At 38.2% G+C, this 26,624-nt stretch overlaps 1 protein-coding gene across 2 annotated transcripts in view; it reads left to right on the forward strand.

Moving 5' to 3' along the window:
* NELL2 (neural EGFL like 2) overlaps nt 1-26,624 on the forward strand; it is a 135,301-nt gene that overhangs the window by 49,827 nt on the left and 58,850 nt on the right. For both annotated transcript variants that reach the window (XM_058804727.1, XM_058804728.1), the window contains exons 10-13: nt 4,427-4,518; nt 7,261-7,363; nt 10,346-10,474; nt 24,384-24,509. In XM_058804727.1, the coding sequence (XP_058660710.1) occupies nt 4,427-4,518; nt 7,261-7,363; nt 10,346-10,474; nt 24,384-24,509 (450 nt within the window). The remainder of the gene's footprint in view (nt 1-4,426; nt 4,519-7,260; nt 7,364-10,345; nt 10,475-24,383; nt 24,510-26,624) is intronic.

Below are 26,624 nucleotides of genomic sequence, written 5' to 3' on the forward strand. Positions count from 1 at the left end.
ATGTGTTTCCTCCCTGCCAAGCAACCAACATAAGTGAACAAAGAATGAAGCAACATAGACTTAATTACCGGTTTGTAGGTTGTTCATTCATAATTACTGACAAATTTCACAAAACTGCAAGTCCTATCTGCCACTCATTGGGCAGTTGTGAATACAAGAAATTCAAGTGGTTTGAGGAGTTGACCAACGTGCTGAACTTCCTGCTTTCCCTTGGTGATAAGTCTGAATCCAAACTATCTGAGATACCACAGGGAAGTGTATGTGCATTCCTCAGGGGATGGCATGCACAATGTAGACAGTGAAGGTAAAAAATGCAAAAATGAGAAAATGTTCTACTTGACATTATGAGAACTCAGTGAACAGGTGGCAGGAGTTTGCTGGGTCATGGATCTTGCATGGACATTTAAAATAATTCAAAAGGAAAGTGTCATTTGGAGGCCAGTGGGAAGAAGGATTGTGGAAGAGAAGGGATGATTTAACAAACTATTGATAATTAATTGAACAGACGCAACAGCAAGGGGGCTCCTGAAAGATTCTTTTTGCTGGAAGAACATGGAGAAGGTTCCATGTCATCACAATGTGTTAGACAATACTAAAGGATAGTTGCATTATTAATACAGCTGTGTAAATATAAGCAGACCTTGATAATAATTTTTTAGACCCTGTACACAGATGCTTACCAGTGTAGTAAGCACTGTTTTGCATACAAATAGATAAAGAGTAGTCAAACTTCTAAGTAGGTTTTGTAGGCTTCTTGTTTCATCTTCTTAGAAACCTCTCCTTTGAACAATATATATTATTTTAGGTTCTGGGGGAATGTGGACATTTGATGGCAGGAGAAATAGTTGATGTATTTAAACTGTAGATGAAATCCTATATAGGCAATAACTACCAAGATCTGGAACAGCTAATCATCAGGTAATGTCTTGACTGTGACTCAGTCTATTGAATGAAAGGACTTAGGAAGATGAATGATGATATGCTTCCCCAGAGAGATACCAATCACAAACTAATCAGAGAATCCTGGAAAGCATTTAGCCAAGCAGAAATTAAATCTTCACTGGACTTTTCTATTTACATGGTGCTAGTCCAGATGTTCATGTTGCTGAAACATCTTTATTTCTGAAGGAAAATAAAGACAGGAGTCACCAGCATCATGGGATGTTTACTGATTGTGACAGTTGCTGTCAGGAGGCAGAGGGAACATTCTGTTCCACACTACCTGGGCTGTGTGTGCCAGTGTCTTAGGATGAAAGGGGTGTAGAAAAATGTTAGTGGATTTGTCTTTCTAGAAATCTTTCTATATGTACTTAATACTCACCTAACCAGATTATCTTAAAGTTTTTAGAAGCCTCGAGGTAGCCTGATGTAAATCTGCCCTTTACTGTTTGTCAGGATGCCTTTCAGTGGGCAGTGGAAGAGGAGTGGGCTGGCAAGAGACGGGAAAAAGGCATTTGTGGCAGCATTGGGAGAGGAAAGGACAGTGTGCACTGGCAAACTTACACCATCACTAAACCCACCAGTGTCTGTCGGGATAACTAAACATGGAGCCATGGTTTTAAGAAGAAATACCCCTTTTGAATGTTGTCAGTGAGAGCAGCAGTCCATAAGACGTGCTTAAGCTTGTGCTTAGATTATTCAGTTTAACAGGTTTTCAATTCAGTTTCAATTAATTTTTTTTAATTGGGCATTTATTGTTTGTTGGTTTTCTCTCTTGTATCAAACATACTTTGGTCATTTTATATAGACAGGTCCCTGTTACCTGGAGACATTATAACCTTGCTGGCAAAACCTCAGCAAAATGCTTGGCTTGTTTATTTAGGGGAGCTCAATGGATGAGATACAGTTTTCTTAGCTGCATGGTGGCCAAGTGTTGTGATGGTGGAGGTGGGCACGTGAGCTCTGCTTGAAATTTCTGGCAACCACACAGGCTTGAGTCATGCACTCTGCTGCCGTGTTCTAACCTTTGAGTACAATTCTTGGGTGCATGAAGATACATGGGAAAGGGTCAAGGGCCATATGGGCAGAGCCATCTCTAATGGACTCGGAATTTCTAAGTTTTTCTTGTTTCCAAGACTTTATGGAGAAGAGCTGATTTTCCTGTTGAAAGCGAGTGTTTGTGATACTGCGTCACTGCATTAGAATGGCTCCATATGCAAAGACTTCCAAAGCCTGTTGGTGGAATAAAAAAATAGCTTTATGATTTCACACTAGGCTGGATGTGTTCTTTTGATGGTTCTTCTGCATGTGTTATTTTCTATGTTTCTTTGAAGAAACAGGTTTGTTGCCATTAATGAGGAGACTGGATTCAGTGGACTATGTTTTGAGGTGGTTTGTTGTTTTACTTTTTTTTTTAAACTTTGTTTTTCTTTTTTTAAGAGGCCTGGGTAGTCTCACTCATATGTTCAGAGTATTTTGGCTTCAGGACCATATTTTCTTCTAAGATAGAATGACAGTGATTTTGATATCTTCTGCCTTTTCTGTGAACAGTCGTAGTCTTCCTGTTGGGAACATGAGGATGTGTTAAATTAACAGTTCACTGCCATTGTGTGATCCTCAGGCAATGCTGCACTGTATTTTTTCCTGTCACATTTAGTTGTTCTTAGAAACTGAAATGTATGGGACAAGGGAAAGAGCTTGATATTTTGAATATTTCAGTTTAGTGTCATGGCATGTAATGCATAGGAGGTGATGTGTATGATTGAGTGATTGTCTTTGTCTAGCCTAGATTCAAGATCTGCTAGTTTGTGGTAAAGATTTATATAGAATTATTTAATATACTTCCTTCTAGGAGAAGGAACTCTGGGGAGAAGGGGAGAGGAAGCAGACACAGTATTGAGCTTTTATGACTCTTTGTGAGTCACACATTCTGCCTGTAGTGGGTTGACCCTGGCTGGACTCCAGGCACCTCCCAGAGCCGCTCTCCCACTCCCCTCCATAGCTGTATAGGAAAGAGCAAATGTAACAAAAGATTAGTGAGTTGAGATAAGGACTCGGAGAGCACTTTGGAAGCTTATATCACACAGGATAATATATATTTTATGATGTAATTATAACCAATATTTTTGAATTTCAAAAACCCCATTTTTGTTGCTATACCCATCACTTATTTTTCATCATCAGTTCCAAAACTTTAATTTTTTCATGCTGATGAAGTACTAAGAAAGAGCTGCAAGTTAATAAACAAAAGTAAAGTAGAAATGAAAATAAAAGAAATAATGCTAATTAATATAGGTAATTCAAAGTAAAACATGAATAAAACAAAAAGTCTTATACTTTTAGATATTTTAAAATTGTCTAAAAATGCAGTCTATTTAAATATAATAGAGAAATCTTTCTGTGAAAGTATAATTGATTTGCATCTTCAAATCAATGGTTAGCAAATTAGACCTCTAACTATGTAATCTGGAACTTGAAAGTTGTAACCTACTCCTGTTATTTCATGATTATGCTAACTTGATGAGCCTTGACTGTGTCTTAAGCAACAGAGACAGACATCTGATTTTCTGTACCTAGCAGTTATGTTACTCAGCCTTTATACTTTGCATAATGTAATTGCAGTAATGGACCCATAAAAAAAAAAAAAAAAGACAGTTTGCTGCGAAGATGTTTTATGTAAGTCTTAAATACTGAATAGGAGTTTTAGTGAGCAATCCAGTATGAGCTGTGTCAGCATGCTGCTGTAAAACCTGGTGCTGCTGGGGTGCAGGAATGGCACCAAGGCCATGGTGTGACAAACACCAATCCTGGTGACATCTGTCTGTCATTTGATCATTGGAGACTTGATCCTGTTTTTGTTGGGGAATAAAAAGACAGTCACAAAAATAGTTACTGTACAAGAAAATTCATATACTTTATCATCACTGCTAAGGCATATTAAAGAATGGGGATATTCAAGATACAAATCCATAATGTTTAAATGACATAATGTGTGGGGTGAGGAAACATCAAAGGACTGTGATAACAAATAAACATATGGCTTTAGTGGTCACCCTTCATCATGCAACATTCCTCTCAAGAAACTAATTATATATTAATGCCACTGGCTCTGCTCTCACACTCCATTTTCCTGTGCAGCCGTGAGCTGTGTTGCAGGCAGTCACCTTTCTTGGTGTCACCTGAGATATGTCTCTTCTGCCATCTCAGTAGCTATCTGTACTCCATATTGCTTCAACATCCTCCACCTTTCTACTTACATGTGCCTTTTTGGGGACTTTGTGAGGACTTTTTCTCCTCTACATTTTTTTCTTATGATATCCTAGAGTCCTATAGATGGGTTTAGAATATTCTTGCAGCTGAATCAGTCTTTTTATTCTGAAATGCAGTCCTCTTTAAGAAAATGTATCAATTCTATAAGCAGCGTGCCAACATGTTTATACAAAAATCATTGTGTTGTGTTGTTTTGTTTTGTTTTTTCTCTCTGAAGCGGTGTGTGTATTTGAAGGCAGAACCTACTTTGAAGGACAAAGAGAAACTGTGTATTCAGGCTCAGGGGACTGTGTTCTTTTTGAGTGCAAGGTAAGAATACTCTTGATGGAATAAAAATTCTTGCATGTTAGAAATATCAAAGTCACGCTTTTGAAATATAGATAGGTGTACCTTAGAAGTGACAGAAAAGGAATCCAGTAGGTCCTGTGTTTATGTTGTCTGAGTTCCACATCAAATTTTTGCAAATAAATTTACTTTGCATAGCTGCAAGCTTTGATGACACAGCTTGACAATCAGGCAGCATTGTTTCTTCCCTAGGTATCGTCCCCACCGTCAGTAATGAAACATAAACAGATTACCTTATGTTTCCATCTGCAGTGTTATTGTTTAAAATTATGTGCTCAGGGGTAAGAGATACAGATGTAATGGGGGCATAGTTTGGAATTCAGGATCATTCTTCAGAGGAAAAGCTAGGGGGAAAAGAAGAAAAAGAGCTGGTACACAGGTGTCTGGTATTTCTAGTGATGGAAATGGGGTAGGCTTGGGGGTTTTATTTGTAAACAGAATATATCTGATGCTGAGTCAGTCTTGCCCTGCTGCATGAATACAGCTGCTCTTCAGGGCAAAAATATACTTTAAGGGTAAAATATACCTCAGGGACAGCTGTGGGTTAAGAATTACACAAACTGCTGCAGTGAGTTGTATGTTGTCTCTCTAGGGTAGGGATGAGGAAAAATCCTGTCTGCTTAGAGAGCTGCAGGCTGTGGGCTGGAGTTGAAAACCTGAACACACGTTTCTCAGCAGAGAAAGAGAGGCGAGCAATTCCTCTCCCTTCTCATCATGCAGCAGATTATCAGACCAGTTTCTGGAAATCTCAAACATTTTCATATAGTTGTTAAAAAGTGTATCTTACAAAGAGGAACTGGGAATTCTTTTCTAACTGCTGTTGATTTTAATCCTTATGAGCTTAATTGCTGCAGTAGGGCCTTTGACACCCTTTTGAGAATGGCATGAAGCTGACCAGAAATAATTTTGGATTCATCTGTAGGCTTTTTGGGGCTATGAGCTTGTATTTTCAACATGGCACCCAAGACATGAATTCTATGATTAGTCAATTCTATGATTAGTCAATGGGTATAATTAACAATGATCAAAAGTTATGTGACATTGCCTTGTGTTCCTTGCAGCTGGCAATTGTGATCCTGTATAAAAAAATGCCTTTGTTGTCTGGGCTAGCCTGTGTTTTGTTGATTAGACTTGTTTTCTGGTAGGCTGCCTCACTGTCTTGGTAGAAATAGTAAGCAGCAACTTTGGCTGATTGAAATGTTGCTTTTCAAGGAGTGAAGTATGCACAGTTTCTGCTGAACAGCCTTGTGAATTATAATTCAGAGCATAAAATCTGTAAGCTTTGTTGGTCAGTTAGGAATTCATAGATGGGAATTATTTTATTACTACCAGAGTTCTCATAAAAGGATATAATTAATGACTTCAAGTCAAGAGGTATTAATAGGAATGGCGCAGGTACTGGTTTCATGCTTGAAAGATTATAATGATGTTATCAAGGCAATGTATGGAAATTTTTCATTTTGTCTGGATGTAATTAAAAGCCTCATATTTTGTTTTGATTGGCTGCTGCAGTTTTGTATGCTATAGGCATGCACTTCTCTGTTTGAATATTATAAATAAGTGAATGAAAGATTATCTTCCAAATTAGACTTTATAAAAGATTAAAATAAAATCCAGACTATCTTAATTGATGTTATTTCTATCAAAGGTTAATTTAGCTTATGGGATTGCTGGGTTTTGTTTGTTCTGGTGTACAGCACATCTGTCTGATTTGCTTTATTGTATTATAAGATTAGGGCTGGTATCTCTGTCAAGATTGTTTAAGGTAAAGTTTGAGCAGTCATTTTGATGTTGGCCATTGTGTACATTTTCATCTTTATATTTCATGCTTAAAGAGGATTTAAAATTAAATGCTAGACTAATAATAATACTACACACACATACAATAGCAGATGCATTATTTTAGATGTTTTTCTTGCATGCAGAAATGCATAATGCTGAGTTCATTGAAGTCTTATTTTAACCACATCACTTATTTTATGGCAGATGCCTCTGAGGAATATGCTGTTGTTTGCCTTATTTTCTTTCTTTGCCCTATCATGACTAGAGTACAGCAAGACACATTATTTATGGCCTGAGGGAGCCTAAGGGAGGTACACCCGTGGTAGCCAGGTTGCTAAGGCAAGCATTTTGTGTGGCCATACTGCAGCAATTTCAGATGACCTGCACTGAGTGCCTGAACATACTTGTGCACCTTCTTGTGACGTTGTACACTTCCAGATGCCTAATAAAAACCTCTTTCCTAATAGGGACACAGTGCCAGTTTCTTTCAGTGTTACTGCCACTGAAAGCAGTGAGATCAGAGATGCTCAAGATTGATTTTACTTGCTGTGTATATAACATGTCTTTACAGTATTCATTATGGGGACCCTTGACTCTGGAATCTGCCACTTCAGTTTTTGAGAAATAGTTGTAACTCTTACAGGCATAATGCTAAGAGAAACTTCTGAGACAAGTTATTTGACAGCTAGGATAAGAGAAGAATGAGAGTTGTTGCCACACTTCTGCTTGCTTGAAAAGGTTTGAGTATAGGACAGTTCCTGATGGTTTTATTGTGCTATGTTGTCCTCACAAATGGTTTTTGAAGGTACCTGGAGTTTGGCCTAGGCATGGGTTTGTGTACATCATAATGGTGAAACTCCACTAAAGTTACAACTTCCTTTATTTCCTATCTCACAGTATTAATCAATTACCTCAATTTAACAGGACCACAAAATGCAGCGAATTCCAAAAGGCATCTGTCCAGCTTTGAGCTGCCCAGAATCTCAACAGATCCCCTTATCCCACAGTTGCTGCAAAGTCTGTAAAGGTAAGGTAGTAGCAGGATATATATATATAAGCTCAGTGTAATTTTTCATTCTTATAGATTGTAAATGGATTTTTTTTTCTGATAATTTTGAATAAGACACTCCTATGCATGATGATCACTGTAGATCTTGGGAAGTTGAATAGGTGACAACTGCACTGTGACATCTGAAAGTTGTTTGTAAAATGTTTCGTAATGTAAATTCTGTGAAACAAGTTTTTGTGTTTTATTGCAGCCAAAAATGGGTGGAGAGTCTAAGAAATCATGTATATAATTACTGATTTCTCTTCCCTTCACCCACTCCAGTGTCCAAATGAAATAGACAGGAGAAATATTCATGTTTCCCAGCATCTTTCTGGGGTGCTTTGAGATATCTCTTTCAGAGGACCATTTGTGCTAAGCAAATGTTCAAGTACTTGGGTAACTTGTTCACCTCTCTGGGCTTGTAGTCTACATCTATAAGCAGAAACTTTGGGAAATATTTTTGTATGCTGTGCACCTTTGCGTGCTACACCCAGTCTGGTCCTTACCAAAGGAGAGCGATGTAGGAAGTGCTCCGAGTCCTTGGCCCACCCTTTTGATCTGGACTAATACTGGTATCTTCAAAGCTATTAGCATTTGCATCTTCAAGTAGCTACATCTGTTTCTTCTATAACTAAATAAGATAAATTGAAACCTGGCATGAAGGAATGTGTTAGGCTCTTGGCCTGATTTTAGGTATACATCAGTGAAGATTGCAGCTACGGCTATTTCTGTGCTACTCAGCACAAACATGAAGAATATGATTAATGACATCAAGCAGAGGGATAAGAAAGTAGAAGAAGTTAAAAGAAGACAGGTCTTCAAGTCTGTCACAGTCCAAAAGGATTTTTTAATGATAATTTTCTATAAAATCTTCAGTAGCTTAGAGAAAAGGAGTCTATGTTTCTTGTGGCTGGTATAGCTAGAAAATTTTAATATATGTTGGTTGAGTGCTTTCTGAATATTTTCAATCCTCCCTGAACTGTGCTAGCTTGGCTTCTCATGAGGCAATGAGCTTATTCTTTAAATGAGAAGCTGCTGTAAGCTATTATTCATTAGCATGCATTTTGTTTTTTAATGCAGCTGCTATATGAATGTTGAGAATCTTAATAATAATCAGTATGAAAACCCTCATACTTTCTGGATGGCATGTATCTTTGTAGTTAATGTCAAAATCTGATGCAATCCAGTATGATCCAGAAATAAGCCTCTTGCTTTTCCATGAACTCAGGATTCAGTGAGGAGGGCAGCAAAAAGGCAAAAAGGAGATGTTGCCATGGCCAGAGGTTGCTCCTGATGCACGTGCTGCTGCTGTCATCAAGGAGTATTGGAGACCCTCCGGCACAATTAAACTGTAGAATGTTTTGCTCCATAATATTCCATGTTAGATGCCATCAGTGTGGTAGCTGTGGTGGATGATGATGTCTGGGTAATATTACCTAAGCATGCCTTTAGAGAAACAACCCACAGCAGGAGGAAGAAAAGCATTAGCCTGTTGTATCACAGTAGGTCTGTGATGTTTCTGTCATAACCATGTCACTGGGCCTCAGTACTAAAACATTTTGTCTTTATGGGATCTTCTGCTTCCTTTTCTTCTTTGGCTTCATTCCTATTGTTTTACACTGTTCCTGAGCTCTTCAAGTGCAAAAGACTTCTTTGACCTGACCTCCAAGCATCTCTGCTGCCACTGTCCTGCTTGGGGTCCTTGTTTAACTAAGCTTCTGTGAGGTTAGGGTTAGAAGCTCTTTCACAGCAAAATATGAAGCAGAAACCAGGTGGAATGATAACATTAATAATCTTTACTGCTGAAAAATACTTTTTTGCTATTTTGCAAGAGGCTTGTGTTGCAGCCTGATGCCAGCTTGCATTCTGGAGCTGTTGCTGTTACACCAGTCCTTGTGCCCTAAGCTTAGCCTACGCTCCCAAGGTCTCCTGTGGCTTTCAGAGAAGAAAGTAATTATTGAAAAACACTGCTGCTGCTTGATCAATTAATGCTTCAGTGAAAGAAGGAAACTTGAAACAAATAAAATTAATGAGAGAACAGGGAGGGAGACAAGCTCTGCACCTTTATCTACAGGTCTGGAAACTGTGAAAGCTTCAAGTCAGTTTCTAGAACCAGTTAATGTTGTTCAACAACGTTAAATCATTAGATTTCATGAGAGCGAACAGAAGAAATTTAAAAAGAAACCTACTGAGTTGAAAGGTTCAATCTAAATTTTCCTGCCTGGAAAAGAACTTCATAGTCTTAAAAATTTATAATTAAGGTACAATGTAAAATGGCCACACTCAGGAAAAATAGAAAAGAAAAAATTAAGAAAATAGGAAACAGGGATGGCTAAGAGGTGAGATTTAAAAATAAAATTCTCTGTAATGGAAAGAATGATGTAATAAGGAAAGAGTATTCAGTTAGTGGAGGAAGGGAAGAGATAAGAGGAGAGTAAAGCAAAACAAGTCAATGTTAATCAAAGACTTTTGGTTAAATATAGAAGGATTTTACAAATACACCTGGGAACTAAAAGTTCTAAAAGTATTATCACTAATAAATGAGATGCTGAGTGTCTAAGCTGTTAAGGTCTTTTATAAATGTGCAGACAAACAAACACACAAAAAAAAGAAAATGACAAGAACTATATAATTAAGACATGTCCTGTGAAAGTAATTAACAATGACAAGGAGACAGTAAGGGGATTTGAGCAAGCCTCCTATCCAGCTGCTTCAGATCAGTGCTATAACCTGAAATTGAATTGAAGACCTAGAGACAGTCCGTTCTGGTGGCCTTTACTACTGCTCTCATCCATTTCATGCTTGGTACAATTTATTTTTCTGTACCTCACAGACAATAGAAAGGTATTCTTTGACCTAACTGAGAAAAAGAACCGAGAAAAAGATAGCGCTGTCTTTGACAGGTGTGTTTTGTAATCCCTGGATTCTTTTTAACCCTCAATCATGCTTGTTTCTGTACAGGCCATGACTTCTGCACTGAAGGCCATAACTGCATGGAGCATTCTGTGTGCCGGAACCTGGAGGACAGAGCTGTCTGTAGCTGCCGGGATGGCTTCCGAGCCCTTCGAGAGGACAATGCCTACTGTGAAGGTGATGCCCTGTGCACAGGCTCAGCACTTCTCTATAAATTACTGTGGGATGAGTCAATACGTTCGTAAGCTATCAAAGGGATTGACATATTCAATGCAGTGAGTTAGATGTTGATCAACTAAAATAATCTCTTCAAATAAGTTCATTAAAAGAAAACTAAAAAATCTGATCAGCATGGAGGTAAACAGTTAATATGGCTGAGATCTTGAATTAGAAATGTGCTTCCATAGGAGAGTTTTCCTTTGTTTTCCAAGGTATTCACATACTTAGGCAATCTAAATCCAACCATTTGAAAAACTTATTAATGCAACATTTAGTTTCTGTTTTCAGTGCTGTATGTTCCTATTTTCTCTCCTCAGGAAGCAAGAAATGCTATAGGTTAGATTCTAGCATTGTTAATCACATTGGTAATCTTTACTGAGTTTTATTTGAGTTGCTCTATTGTTATCAGGAAGCAACAAGCTGCTTAATCAGAAGAGCATCATCTGTACAATCTAGCATCATCAGATGAAAGGAACTCATCCCCACTGCAGCAGTGAAAGCCAAAGTCCTTTGCAGAGTCTCCCAGTGTTGGTGCTGATGTTTGCTCTGCCTCATGAAACCCCTGATTCTGTAAACACAATACCAGTGTGCTGTCAGGCCCTTCTCAAAATAAAGCTTAAGTGTTGGCAGCAGAATGGGCTTTGACTAGTAAGCAGTTCTGTTCAGATTAGATTGAAAGTCAAGCATTTATGAGGAGATGTAGTTTAAGGTACTCTGCAGTCCCACCTAATACCTGCATTATTCTCTGGTGATGCACAATAAATGGGATAAATTGAGGCCTTTTAAGATTGTTCCTTTGGCTGAACTTTGCTAAGTTAATGCCCAGAGCTTACTTGAGTTAGTAGCTGTACTAATGTCAATGGGAATGCTCATTTGTAGACTTACATTTGAGAATTTGTGGCTGTTTTTGGGAAAGAAGGATATAAGTAATTCAGCTTTATATACAACTATACTTATTTTTTATGGTAAGCCTTCTGATGTAAGCTGATTTTGAGAAGCAGAACTGAAAATCTTCCAGAACCAAATCCCTTGGCCCCCATCATGTTCCAGGAGGTATCTGACACCAGGACCTGCTGTGTAACTTGTAGCATCAATTGCATTTTATACCAGAGTCCCTGGAGACTGCTGTGGCCTAGGCTGTGGATCTGTGTTCCTGGGAACTCATCGACCATTCCCTATTTTAGGGAGTCACTGGAGCAATGGAGTTTTGGTGAATTTAGGAGCTTTAAGAGGTTTTTTTACCTGCAGCTCTATTGTTACTCTGCTCAATGAAAGCAAAAAACCAAATTGCACTTTCTTGGCGATTTCCATGTCTCTCACATTAGAGTCTGTTGCTTTGTGTGTAACTTGCCAGGCATGCCATAAGCAAAGAAAGAGAAGAAACTTTTTAATCAGCATTGAGGGTGAAATGTTTGATGAGGACACAGTAGATTATCATATGTGAGGCTGATGCATTCTTATTATAAGAGGATTTACTAGTTTGTGCAGTACCTGATTTCAATATGATGATCTTTTGAGAAGATTTCTTGGCCCAATTGTTTCTGTATGGGAAAATGACATTGATTCTGGGTGGTAATTATGAATCTGCTTAACTTCTTTCAGAAAGCATGCATAAGTGAATAAAAGATTGGGACATGTTATTTACATAAAAATAATAATTTTGCTTATTACATGTATAGGCATTTAATTGTAACCTAAAAATGTTCCTGATCCAGGAACACTTGCCCATGTTGAAGGTGATGGGAGTAAGTTACACTAGGAAGATGTGCCCACATGAGCAAAGCTCAGGAGTGGGGTCACTTCCCAAGAGGTTCTCCCTGCCAGAGGTGAAGCTGCCTCAACAGGCAAACCATCCTGGCTTTGCTTCTGGTTCTGTGCTGTAGCTGTGGTGTTGGCACCACACTTGAGCCACGCACAGCTGGCACATGGGGCCCAGACCTGCCCTCGGCTGTCCATCCCTGACTGACTGTGGGGTTGTGTGCTGGAAGGATGGGAGATAAGGCTACAAATCAAAAACTTTGTTTTTGTGGAGGGGCAGGGGACTGAAATACCCATGTTTCTTCAGAGTTGTGCTTTTATTATTGTATCCCTTTTTCAGTTCAAATGTCTCTTTGAGCAGGGGATTTTATTTCTGGAGAGAGACTCTTACTTTATATACTAAACTAACAAACAGCAAAAGGCACAATGGCAGTAGTGTAGCACCAAGTCTTTTCTGAGTCCTGGGCCTCATCTTGAAAGGCTGAAATGGTCCCAACCTCCCTTTCTTACTGGATACCCTTTCTTCACTCTGCTATTATTTAGTCTTTAATTGCAAGGAGTGCCAGGTGTAGAACTGTAGAGTTAACACAAAGCCTTTCAGAGAAGGCTTTTTGTAATGCCTAGAGCCCATAGATATGAAAGCTGTTTCTGTGTTTGCACTGCACAAACTTCAGATATACTCCAAAATTGGATGTCATTGGTTCTGTGTTAGAGCCAAGTTTCACTAAATACCATCCTGATTTGTGCTCTAGCACGATCAAAATGGAAAGAATAAACAGAAGTAATGATGCTCCCATTTGCAGAACTATTCCTTAAGGAGAAAAACAAAAATAAAAACCTCAAAGCTGGTTTCAGTGAGGGTCTGAAAAAGCTGCATAAATTTCACCTGAATGATGGAAGAGTTTGGCTTCTGTCCTAGAATGAACCAGTGCTTTTCCAAAGCTGTGGGATGTCTCTAGATACTTTTATGGTGCTGCTATATTATAATAATATTTGTTAATATTTACATCACATTTAGCTTTCTTTCACAGTGCTGCATAAAGCAGTACTTAAAGAATTGGTATTTCTTAATTTACATGCTGGAAGCCTTATTCCAAATACTTTTAAATCTATTTTCTGCCTCAGAGTATTATGCAGTTTGAGATACTTTGTGAGCAGGTTGTGTATGGATTATGCTCTGCTGCCAAGGTGTAGGTGCTTTTAATACAGCATCCTACCTAACAATAACAGCTTACTAAAACAGGTGTTCTGGTAAAGGGTAATTAGTTTTTCCTGAAGCTGCGTGTGCAGTACTCTCAAATTGAAGATTACCCTCTGGAATATATTTCAAAGAGTGTTCAATACCCACTGCTTTTATGATGGTGGAGTTATGCTGAAAAGGCTTTTCAGGATAAAGGTTGTGACTCTTGGCTGCCAAGGTAATCTGATGCATCTAGAGGAGCATATTTCAGCTATCTCTCTGCAAAATATGATTTCAGTTCAGAAGTACTGCCAAGGATTGCTGATTAAATAGAGAGCAGAGGAAGCTCGAGAAAAAAGACCTGAAAATACAATAATTTTTGTGGAGACCAAGACAGAACATGACCTGAGAAAACTGCATTATTCTTTATCAAGAGGATTTTGCCTGATGCAGAGGCTATTTTACATCACATATCTGTCTTGGGTGTGATAGAGTTAAATTTCCTTGTAGCAGCCTGTGTGGTGCTGTGGTTTAGGTTTGTGATGCCATCCTCAGTAGTGAAAACAGGAGTACAGTGTGGTTGTTTCTCAGAGATTGGTCGAGCATCAGTCTGCTGCTGGTAGCTGGAGAGTGGTTACCTTTGAGTCCTTTTTTTTCCTATCCCCTTTCACTTATTTTATGATATCAAAAATGTTTTATTTATATCAAGTGATGCATTTTTTCTCACTTTCATTCTTTTTTCTGATCCCTCCATCCCACTGTAGGGTTGAGCAAGAAAAGAGCTGCTGGGTGCCAAATTGCTGACCACGGTCAGCCCTCTACATGTGACAAATTCGTTATGGGTGTGTGGACATGATGTTTATTTTTTGATATTTAGAAATTTAGTTGTACTATTTACACAGTATACAACATAGTTAACTTAGAACAATTTTGTGTGAAACAATTTTCAATTTATATTCTAATTTATTCTCTCTCCTCACTAACTCTTCTAATTTCTCTGCTGTTGCCATGTTTGTCCCAGTTTGAAGTGTAGCAGATGAAATTAGACCAAAGACTGAATGACTTTGTCTGGATTTGAGAATTACATCAGCTTCACTGTGATTGTCCCTTGAGGGGAGATGGTTTTCAGTTGAGAAATATGCTTTTGAATAAGCTGGCTTGATTTGAATCATTGCCAGTGGAGGGAAGTAAGCAGTCTTAGAGGAGAAATTGCCTCTTTCCAGAGATTTCTGGAGCACGTCAGAAATGACACTTGGTTTCACCTTATCAGGCGTCCCTTAGCTCACAGTTGTATGTTACTATTCTGTTTGGAAAGATTTATTCATTTATCCCTGTGTATGCTTAAAAATACTATTAACCCTCTTCCCCAACAATATGAATTTGCACTTCTTCACTTACCTAATTAGTACAATCTGTTGTTAATCTTCTTGTTAATCTTGTTGGTTTTAACTACTGGATTACAAAAATAAAGTACATTTGCAAAATTAATTTGACTTCCACGGATTGTAGTGAAGAGAAGAAATCTTATAAAGGATAAATAGTTACATTCAAATTGCAGTGTTGCACCATATTGACCAAGTAGAGTTATAAAGAAAGTACTTTTTCTTAAATTAAGTGTAATATTGGGAGAGTGTAAGCAAGAGACTTCCATAATGGAGATAACCCTCAAAGTATTATAATATATTCTGTTAAGTCTTCTGAGTCTTTAATAGACAGTACTGAGCTATTTGCTAGCTTTGCTGTCTTCATGGTATGCACCAATTTTTTTTTTGAGTAAGAGTCCTACTTAAAAGCTCTACAGTACTGTCAGCTTTGTGAATCTGGGAAGGCTACTCACACTTCCCTCTTCTAAGAAAAAGTATTTTTTGGAAGTGAAAAGTATCAATAGCATCACATATAGATAAGAAATAAAGATTTCCATCTCCATCAGCTGGCAGTTTGTTCGACTCACTCCCTAGTCATTTTGAGTTGGGTTGGGAAACCGATCAAGCAGAAAGAAAAGCTTTCACTCTAGGAGGGAGGAATTTTATTTCCAAATTTCTATAAAAACTAATTAAATAGTATTAATATTAAAATGAAATATTAATATTAAATATTATTAATGTATTATCAATTATTAATGTTTTTTTCTCATCAAAAGCACTGTCATCTTATTTCCATCATTTTGTTAGTGAGAAATCTTAATATGTGGAATTAGAAAAGCAGTTTTAATGTGTCAGTGTAGTGGAGCAGGACCAATCCTTCTTGTCTGCTATGGCTTTAATTAAGGAAAATAATAAAGTTTATTCCTAACTTAAAGTGCAGAAGCAGTATCCCTGACACCAGTTCATAGATTGTGGTTCCCACTGAGTTACAGATTGTGTCATCACTAGTAGCAGTGAGATAGTTTGTATATGTACAAATTTTAGGATGTATTCCGTGTTAGTTGATTTTGTTTACTTCTGCATTAATTATGTTTGGAATGATTTTATCATCCAGCCATAGCCAGGATTGAGAATGATGTTACTACAATTAAGAAAAAACCAAACAGCTGAAATTAATCATATGAAGGGAGCTTCTTGAAAACTCTTAAACTCTGCTCTTACTATCTGGTAAGGAGAGCTTTTATTGCACTGAGAGCTACCCTTTTCCACTTGCAATATAAACACATGATGTAATTTGTCTTTAGATGAGAAGTTAAGGTGAAAGTTTCCATACAAATTAAGCAGACCTGCAACCAAAAGAGAAAATAAAATAAAGCTTTAATTTTGTTCTTATTTTACTTTCGGTTCAGTTTTCACTGTTAGCTGGGAGGTGACTACTGAAAAAATCAGGTGCTTTGACTGTGTGAAAAGTACCCACAGCCAAATTGTTGGGTTTCTTTTGTAACTTTGAGAACCTCAGTCTAAAAGTGCAACATTTCTTAACAATACATAAAGGCTGGATTCCCAAGAGTTGTAAAAAAGACACAGAAATGCCTTGCATTAGCACAAACTGAATTTAAAACAAATATTCTTTCATGAAGAGTGCAGAGCAATAGCAGCCACAGTGTTTGTATCTGTTCTGCTACCTGTAACTAGTTTGGCACAGTTTGAGGGACAGCTGAGTTGTGGTATCAGCGCTTTTCTGTGAAAGAGGCAGTAATCTACCAGGTGGCTCACAAGAATATGCTTAGACCCATAGTTTAGACCCAAAGACAGTTTAACCCACACATGGGGGCCTTACCACTGCTCACAGGTGCTGTCTTTGCTCTCTTCCAGTAAGGAGTTTAAAATACATTGGTTCAGTACAATCTGTGCCTTGTCTTCCTGAGAAGAACCCAATAGATATTTGTAGTCTCTGTATAAAAATATTAATGCTCCTCATTACCCTTTTAAAATAGGGGAAAACAAAAACACGATGAGTGGCAAGTATTTGAAATTCTTGACGTTCATGGTTCAAAATGATAAGTTGTCATACTTAACTAAGAAAAGAAAAATATTATTTTGCAATTCAGATTTAAAGATGTAATCCTAACTCAGTGCAGTGCTGAAGGGGGTTGGATCATGAGCTGGAGTGCCAGTAACTTGTTCTGATTTTCAGAATTGACTAATTAGTCGTATACAACATCTTTTTTGTTCTCAGTATGCAACTGTATCAGACTAGTTATTTGGAGCCTAATGAAAGGCCCCCTGGGATGCTTTCATGTCTGACAAATAACTATATATAGGTACTTGTTTCATCACATGTACACTACTATATGAATTAATTATAAGGTATTAAATTGTAAGAAGATGCAGTTTGACAAGTAAAATATTCCATGATGACAGGTAGTATTTGTTTTCAAAATTTTCATGTGATATATATTTTTAAAACTACATGTGTGTGGAGTCCAGTGATGTTTTCACAAGACTGAGATAAAGACTTCTATTTCTTCCAAGAGTCTCACATTCACAAGTAGCTGCGGAGCAATATCTCCTACTGCATGTCTTAACAAGGACAGTTTTATCTCTACAGTCTGTCTTCCTTTCCAAAAACTGGGGCAAGTTGAAATAAAAACAACTCTTTGTACTGTTAAAAATGATATTTCTGAAATGCTGTATTGTTGCATTATGTCCTTGCAAAGCTGTGTAGAACTTTAGTCAAGGAACGTAGACCTTGAGTGACTTTGCTTTTATTTCAAGTATTTTTTTGTCCTGATGGCCTCTTCAGAGGCTGCAGGATGGACAGAGAAATCATGAACTTAAGCCAAGATCAGAGAATTAAAAGAGCATGAAGGGAAAAGAACCAGGATGTGTACAATCTGTAGGTGTTAACTGTGCAGTTTAGTTAGGGGCTAGGAAATAATATGCCCTATGTGAAGAAGCAGCAGTTAGAATTTATTTTTAGTCTAATTAATGCTTTATCAATTTAGTCAAGGTACAATAACATTTTCTTAGTTTACTTACAAGAGTGCTAACACTTAGAATCCACCTCACCCCGTTTCTCTACAGATCTGTTAATAAGTCAGTAAAATCAATATACGCTAGTAACTGCCCAATTCTTCTTACCCTCCTTATGTACTGCTGCATGAGTTGTTAGCAGCCAAGTTCTTTTGTGGGACCAGCATGGTGGGAATAATGGAAGGTTGTTTTACCCTTTTCTTCTTGGTCTTTGTGTATGCTTGAGGTAATTTTTGTATGATTTAACTCAGCATGAGGGGTATGTTCTTATAGTTGATTCACAGGGCTAGATTAATTGTGATTCCTTAGGTTGTAGTGCTTTTCTCTTTGGGGGAGGAGAGACACACAGGTCTAGAAAGGTAGACAAAAATAAAAGTAAAAAAACTCCCCAAGAGCAAAAAACAATTTTGGACTTAGCTTGTATATGTGTTACCTCTTGATAATTTTGCTGTAGGGGCCAGGCTTTTCACTGGCTGTTGTTAGTAGCAAAAGCACAGGGTTTAAAGAGAAGAAAAAGTTGAAAATTATCTTAAGAGGGTAGAAGTGATAACAACTATGGTGGTGCTGTCAGCTGGAATAAATAATGTGAAAAAATACACAATTTTGATTGAAGTTGATGGTTACATCCTTTGTGGGATATGTCAGTTGTAAAAACTGCTGCAGTGGATTTGATAGAGCAAAGCAAAACAAAAGTGCAGTGACTGTTTTGTAACTGACTGGAGGCAACAGCAGCAGTTAAACCATAGGCTTGACAGGTGATGGAGAGTCTAAAAATAGTAGTGGGAGGAGGAGGAGGAGGAGCAAGGGCTGTGCCAGAGCCCCAAGATATTTTTTCATCTTAGATGGCAAGTGAGAAAGGGTTTATACAAAAAGAGGCACACAGAAGATAGTGTTATGGAAACCAAAAAACACGAGATATTGAAAACAGGCTGTAGGTGAAAATGAAGGGAAGCTGAAGAGAGTAGGAGCTTGGAAATATGATCAAGGCAACGTGAGACCCTACTGGGAATATTTTTATTAGAGCAATGAGGAAGTTTTAGCATACTAAACATTTGAGCAGTTGGGAAGGTAGTGTGTTTGGTGGTGGAAATAGAAAAGCCCAATACTTTCACAGATGGGTAAGTTGGTGGGATCGTACTTCAAATTTATGCTCTGCTCTTTTTCTTTAAAGGAATAAGAGCTGATGGGTTGAGTACAGGAGGAGAGACAAAGGGAGAAAAATCTGAAGACAGGACTAAGTGTAGGTAGAAAGTGGTTGCAGGAGGAAAACAGCAGAGAAGCTTGATGTCAGAGGTAGAAAGTGAGAAAAGTAGGACTTGTTGGTGGAGGGATGACAAAGAGAAAGTAAATGGGCAGAACTTCTTTTCCTCTGTGATCCTGTTCCAGGTGCAGAACAGGTTATGTTTGCTGTAAATATTTTAAATCCTCATTTACCTTTTCAATGGTATTGATTGCTGTGAATGGTCACTGTTCATTTTCACAGTCCCTTAATTGTTGAGTAGCACCTGCTGATTTTGTGATGCCCTTTTTCTAGGTCAGGGCCAAGAGAAGAGTCTGAATCTTTCCCTGCTTGTCTCTCTGTATGAGTCAGGGTGTAGTGATAAAGCTAAGGGCCTGAAAGGCCTATGTTGGGATCACAGTTACTGGTATCCATCCTTGGGGTTCTCAGCAGGGAGGCCCAGGATTCACAGGAGTAGAGTGTGGTGATGCCCTTGCTCTTACTAGCAGAGCCCTCAGATCAGGATTGAGTTGTGCTCATGAAGTTGTGTGAGTGGTGAAAAAACATTAACCTCTTGAGCAGGTAAAGGTGGTGCATGATATTTATAGGCTGTGAAAACATATTGTTTTATTAACATAAAACCCATAGGGGTTTTATTTGTTTTATTTTAAATTGTAGGTCTAATCTACTCTGCTCTTGTGTTCAGGGCAATTTTTAATGTGTATATTAAATAATTTTTTTTATAAATAAGGCTTTTCATGTTCCTGTTCCCTTTCTTCCTGGGTAGTTAATGTTATTTGTTGCAAAAAATCCTGGAAGAGTTTTAGCCCTTCCATTAAAACTGGATACTGTCTAACAACAGTGATGTCCCTGACTGCCATATACCTCTTTAAGGGTGACCAGGGAGATCACGGGTGTTAGACACTATTGAGTTTTAAGGGAAATAGCTGGAGGCAGGACACTATCCATAAAGGATCCTCAGTTCTGGCAGTAGCCTCTTCTCATAACAGCTGATAATTACTGACTTAGTGATAATGACCAGACTCATTTGTTCTGGAAGGCTTTTGTGCTAGATAAAGGCAGTGATGTATATAGGGAGGCCTAAGGAGAGGCTTTGTTTGTTAGTGTGACGCTTTAGTCAACAATGATTTATGGATTGCAGGTCAAGTTCTGTTCTTATTAATGGGATTGTAAAATATAACTGGGAATTTTACTCTGGGGAAGCAAACTCATTAGGGTGCGGGAGAAAGGGATACAGGGAAACTTTTCTTCCGTTATATATTTTGCATAAATTTTGTTTGAGTGCTTGGGGGAATAAAGAAAGGCAGGTTTTTCAGGGTTTTTTTTTTCTGTTTTTGATGTTTTTGCAAGTATAAATAAATCATTGAAGTGCAGATTCCAAACACTTTTGCACTAACCAGTTTTCCCAGAGGTGCCCCTTTTATCTGTTCCACTGGGAACAGAGCAGGTTGATGATCTCCATGACTACACTCTTGTCAGTACATCACAGCTGGTGGCTCAGTAGCACATGACAGACTTCAAGCACACAAGTCTTTATTGTTGAATGTGTAGAGCCATTGGAGTGGTGCATTCATCCTATTGAACTGACTTCAGTATTTTACTGGCTGAGCAGTAAAACCTGAATATGCATTAATATGCTAACTAGGCTTTTTGGCAAAAGGAAATTAAGATAGATGTTGTAGGATTTCTTAGATATGGAAATGCATAAGATTTTCTGTTGTGCATATCTGTCTAAAGGTGGCATGCTTGTTTTGGCCTAGGTAGGGTTAATTTTCTTCACAGCGGCTGATGTGGGGCTGTATTTTGGGATTTTGCTGAACACAGTGATAATAGAGATGTTTTTGCTGAGCAGAGCTTACACAGAGCCAAGGCCTTTCCTGCTTTTCTTCCTGCCACACTGGGAAGGAGACTGGGGGTGCCTGGGGGGCTGGGAGGAGACAGCCAGGACAGGTGACCCAAACTGGCCACAAGGAGATCCCAGACCATGTGCTATTGTGCTCAGTATATGTGCTGGACGGAAGGAGGAGGAAGAGGGGGACATTTGGAGTGATGGAGTTTGTCTTCCCCAGTAACCATTGCATGTGATGGGGCCCTGCTCTCCTGGAGATGGCTGAGCAGCTGCCTGCCATTGCAAAGCAGGGAATTAACCCCTGGTTTTGCTTTGCTTGTGTGTGCAGCCTTTGCTTTCCCTATTAAACTGTCTATATTTCAATCCACAGGTTTTCTGTCTTTTATCCTTCTGATTCTCTCCTTGTTCCCACTGGTTGGAGAGTGAGCAAGTGGCTGCCTGGGGCTTGGCTGCTGACTGGGCTCACACCATGGCTGGGTACACCAGTGTTTTCAACCAGTGAACAGGATGAAGAGGCTTTTATTTTGGTAGCTTTGAAAGACAACAGATGTTGGGCGCATTCCCTGCCCTAGTTCAGTACTCCTTAATCTGTAATACCTTAACTAAGCTCCCATGTGGAGTGCCAAAGGGGGAATGGAATTGCAGGCTTTTAGTATGGTCAATCTCTGTGTGACTAGCTGTCATTTGACTGTTATTTTACCCTTTTTTGTATTAATTATCTTTATCTAGTATTAAAGTTGTAAATTGTTTGTAAAAGTATCTTCTTACTTGCTGTGTGTCCATTGTCTTCAGGTGCCAATGTAAAATAAACTTGTGATAATAGCAATAACAGAGGGTTAGGTGGGAGTTCTGAGTTCTAGTAAGCATTTAAAAAATATGAGCAATTTCTTTGCAAATCAGTTTGAAAAAAACAGTACATCAGATTTGTTCAAATGAACACTTCAGAGTTAACCTGAACAGATGTGTGTTGAGTTTTCTTCCTTTTTTTTTTAAATCAGTTGAATAAGCAAGGTTTGTGAAAAAAGATGATTATAAATAAAGCATTTTTAAAAATCTTAATATGTGGTATGTTGGCAAAGTGAAAGCTCTTATTTAGAGCACTTCTGAATTAGGAGGTTTGAAACAAAGGAGTGACTTTAAGTTTTTCCCTGCAAAATAAAAACTGTTGGCATTTTGGATCTCCTGTGGCTATTTACCTTCCAAAGCAACCATTATTATAGTTTTCAGAAAGTTCTATTCAATGGTTCTGAGGCTTTGGATTTTTAAGTAGAATTTTCTGAGAGTGCCAGAGCTGGCTTCTAGGCAGTCTGTTGATGCTGAGAACATAAGACCTCTAATTACTCGAAGACTGATGTTGTTACTTAAATATAAATCAACACAATTAATTTAATATGGGGTTGTTAGCTGGAATTATGAAAGACACAAGTTGCATCATTTGTTGTAGAGGCTGAGTCATATGTTGTGACTGTTGGCTGCTTTTGTGAACAGCACACTTGTGTTTCTGTAGAACATCTGTAAGCTGGGAGATCTGTGCCCCATTCCACTCTCTGTGCAAAACCAGCTGTGGTGGTCTCATGATAGCTTCACTTTTTTTTGGTGTTCTTAGATGAAGTTCACAGAATGTGTTTGGAGCCTTAGTGTGCTCGCTGTGTTCACTGTAAATGCATGCTCATTTGTGCAAGTACACATGTACATAAAAATTGTGGGGTTAGCTTTTCTAAACTACCACCTTAATACACCTATGAGTCTCTCATGCCTGCAGAATTTACAAGGTAAAGGGAAGGAAACCAGCCAAAGTACATCAGCCATGAAATTCTTTTGCAGTGGACAACTTCATGTTTGGTAGCAAACTGCCCCCAGCTTCTCCAGCAGAATCCCGTGGGCAGAAGACCTGTGGAAAATTCTTTTTCCAAAACTGAACGAGATTAGGAACTTACTACAGAATCAGTAATATTCAGTAAGTCACACTGTTTTGTACAGGAAGGCAGATTATATTCTAAGAATGCAAATGGGGGAAGAAAAGAGCAGTTGATGAGTGCAGTTGGTAAATTCCTCTTGATTTAAAGGTACAGGGAAGATAGAAATGTGGAATAAGCATACAACCTAAGCAGGAACAAAGTGCAGGAGTTAATAGTGTTGACATTTAGCATCACATTATTAAGAAATCCACCCTGATTTGAGTATATATATACAGTCTTTTATCTTGAGTTATCATTAGACTCTGCAACACGATGCTTTTCCGTACAGAGATTTTATTTTCAACACAAAAGGTATAAACATAATTGAAAACAAGAAAGAAATCAAAAATGATGGGCAGGAAAGAAACCAAGCCAACAATCCACCCATTTGATTTTTAGCATACTTTGGTAGTAAGGTTCAGTGACACGTTGCATGGCAATAGAAATAGCTGTATTGAGCATTTCAGTAATGATGTCTTTATCATTACTGTTACAGGAACAGCGTGCTACTGACCACTTCCAAATTAATATAGCTTTTCTTTTTTACAGTATAATAATACTATGCAGAAGGTTTTTTGCTATTCGTAGTGCGTTTTCTGTCTTACCATTGAATTGTAACCTGATACAAGAAATATGTCTAATTTTGAAATCCAAGAGAGTACCAAAGCAAATTATGTTTTGAATTCCATGACTACAGTCATTTTTGTTGGGAGTTTGCTCTAGGACCTTATACTGCAACAAGTGTTCTGCCCCAACAAGTATTTTATCAAGTTGCATTTTGTTCTGTCAGAGCAGATCTTTTATATGAGTGAGATTCTCACAGGTTCCTTTTGGGTACAGTGTGTATATGTATCTATATACATAGTTATGTAGATATTTGCAGGTACAGGTGTATGTGTTTAAATATAGTAAAAATTTGACTATTGATCATATTAAAAATTGACTATTTTATTCTTTTAAGAGAAATTTATACTAAGTTTCAGGGTCTTTTCAGATGTTACCCTGTTCCTTACAGTTTCTTCGTAAATAACAGTTCCTGTTAGATCAAAAGCATGTAGTGTGCATATAGTTGTGTGTTTTGTGTGCTGGTGACTGAGGTGACTCCCCAGAATGCAGTGATGGATGCCATTGCGGTGCTGAGGTCATTGCTCAGTTGTTTGGGACTATGGGGTTTTTTTCCCTGTTCTGTTTAAATCATAGGAATAACATCAGAGGTACTTCAAAAGGAAAGATGTAAGCCAGTGTAGTCTTCTTTGTAACTCCACTAACAGCTGTTCACAGAAACTCATGGTGCTTCCCTTGTTTGAATATTTCAAGCAGGTTTTTAAAAGGAGAAAGCCAAAAAGCTTCCAAAATGCACTGGCATTTAAGTAACTTTTTAGTCTAGCCCACTACTGATGGAAGTGAACAGCAGTGTATTTTGGGAGATTGCAAAGAATAGCTGCTGAATTTGACTTGTGTTCCTCTTTGCCTTGTTGGCAGATATTGATGAGTGTGCTGAAGGACGGCACTACTGTCGTGAGAACACCATGTGTGTGAATACCCCAGGATCCTTCATGTGTGTCTGCAAAACCGGCTACATCCGCATTGATGATTACTCATGTACAGGTAAGGGCTGTGTGTTTCTGCAAGGAAATAGCAGGATGGTGGTATTTAGGAGTACTGATATGATTCTTCTAAAGTTAATCGTTGTTGGAGTCACAGAACATAGTGACATGTTAAACAGAATAAACACCATAATGTGGTACAGAAATCTAATGAATTTTAGAGATTATGTGTAGGTCATATTGTTTTCCTGAAATTGTAAAGTAGGCTGGATTGTCTTATGGGTCTGCACTGTTTTGGGTGCTGATTAAAAAGGTAAAGGGAGGAGACTGAAGAGAAAAATAAGTGAGCAAAAATAGTGCTGTTTTACTTGGTTTTCATGTTCCACACCAGTACAGCTTCTCTTGGATTATAGCAGCTCTTCTGCAAACTTTGGATGGAGTTAAATTTGGCACGTATTAAGAGTGGCTGTGTCCTCATTCTGGACTCTCCAGGCTCAGTTGTCCCAAGTTCAGAGGGCAGGAGTTCTGCTTGCCTTGAACCACTGGACAGCATGGTCGGTCTTACCTCTGTATCGTCCCTTTTTGCTCTACTGCCAGGGAACGTGTTTGGTCCATAGTGACTTTCTGTCTTCTACTCTTCTTTCATTGCACGGTAATTTAGGGTTATGGAGTGAACATGGGACATCTGAAACAACCTTATGTATCAGACCCACTCTGAGTTCATTTATTTTTTCCCACAACATAGATAAAAAAATATGAATTGATGATATGACATGTTTACTCAGTGAAAAAAAATAGAATCCCTATTTTGTGTGCACAGGGTAACAAATTAGCTTTTTCTATAAAAGGCTTCATTTTTCAGTAAAGCGTTCTTGAAGTTTGTATTCTCTAACAGAAATTGGCTATAAATGTATGAGAGTATTTGAAATGTGAAGGCAGCAATGTGAAATTAATTTCTGATTTTTTTCTGTCCATTGTGTCTTGGATTTTTAGCATTGATGATATGTCTTGGTACAGAAACAGCTTCTTATGATCTGTCATGATTTCCTTGCCCGAACATGCACAACACTCGGGGACATGGATTTCAAATCACATCCATGTGATTTTTGTGAATGCTGTCTTACCTATACTTGTCATTCCTCTCATACATTGGCAAGCACTGTTTTACTGCAGTAAACCCACTTCTTGAAGGCCCAAGTTATAAAGCTTGCCCACAGGAGGTCCTTCCTGAAGCAGCCAGTATGTTTCAGATCATTCTCTTACATTTTCCACACTCTCCACTGAGTAAAGAAATTGTTTCACTATCTCCTGAGTGTGAATATTGGGATTATTTTAGGACCAGCTGTATCTAAATCTGTGGGATGCTTTTTCTGCTTGGCTTCCCTTAACTTGCTGTTCTGATAGAACTTTGCAAACAGTAAAGCATCACCAACTTTGCAGGGGCATTGGGTGCCTATAAGTATAATAAAGGTAGTTCTTGAGGGTCCTCACATTGCATTCCTTATACTTGCTGAAACATACTGTTATGAAATACAGAGTAGTTAAAGCTCTAGACAGTCAAACTTCTGTAAAAGGTGTTAGAAATCCATTTTAGATCCAACACCCCAAACTGAATGTAGTTCCACATTTGTAAATCATAGTTTCCTGTGAAATCAGCCTGATGGGTGACAAAATGAATTATTTATTTTCCACCTTTGTCGATCAAGCTGGGAAAAGTCAATGCTAAAAAAGGAATTAGATGAAAAAGTTTTGTAAGATTTCAAATCATAAGACCTGCTAGGCCATCTGAGCTGTAAGTCATGCTGTGTATGCACGTCAAATACTCTATATGTATGAGCAATGCCACTTACTATTATTGGGGACCTGGAGTTTTTCTGAAGTTAAATTTTACATATTGAGTTTTGGGTACAGGCAGCCATGAGGATGCAGTCCCTGCTGGATGATAGAATTTCAATGAATGACAACCTAACATCATAAAGTGTATATGTCACAAAATAACTGCATTATTTTTTTTTTTTTTGGTATTTTAGTTTTCTGGTTCCACAACTATTGTGTGAGCACCTCCACTGTGGAGGCAGTGGTTTATTACTTAAGTTAATACGTATTCAGAGCTATGTTGGTGGGGTTGTGTAGTATGCACTTCTGTCCAAATCTCTCAGTACTCATATACAAAGTC

This window comes from Ammospiza caudacuta, chromosome 5 (genome assembly GCF_027887145.1).
Source record: "Ammospiza caudacuta isolate bAmmCau1 chromosome 5, bAmmCau1.pri, whole genome shotgun sequence".
NCBI lineage: Eukaryota > Metazoa > Chordata > Aves > Passeriformes > Passerellidae > Ammospiza > Ammospiza caudacuta.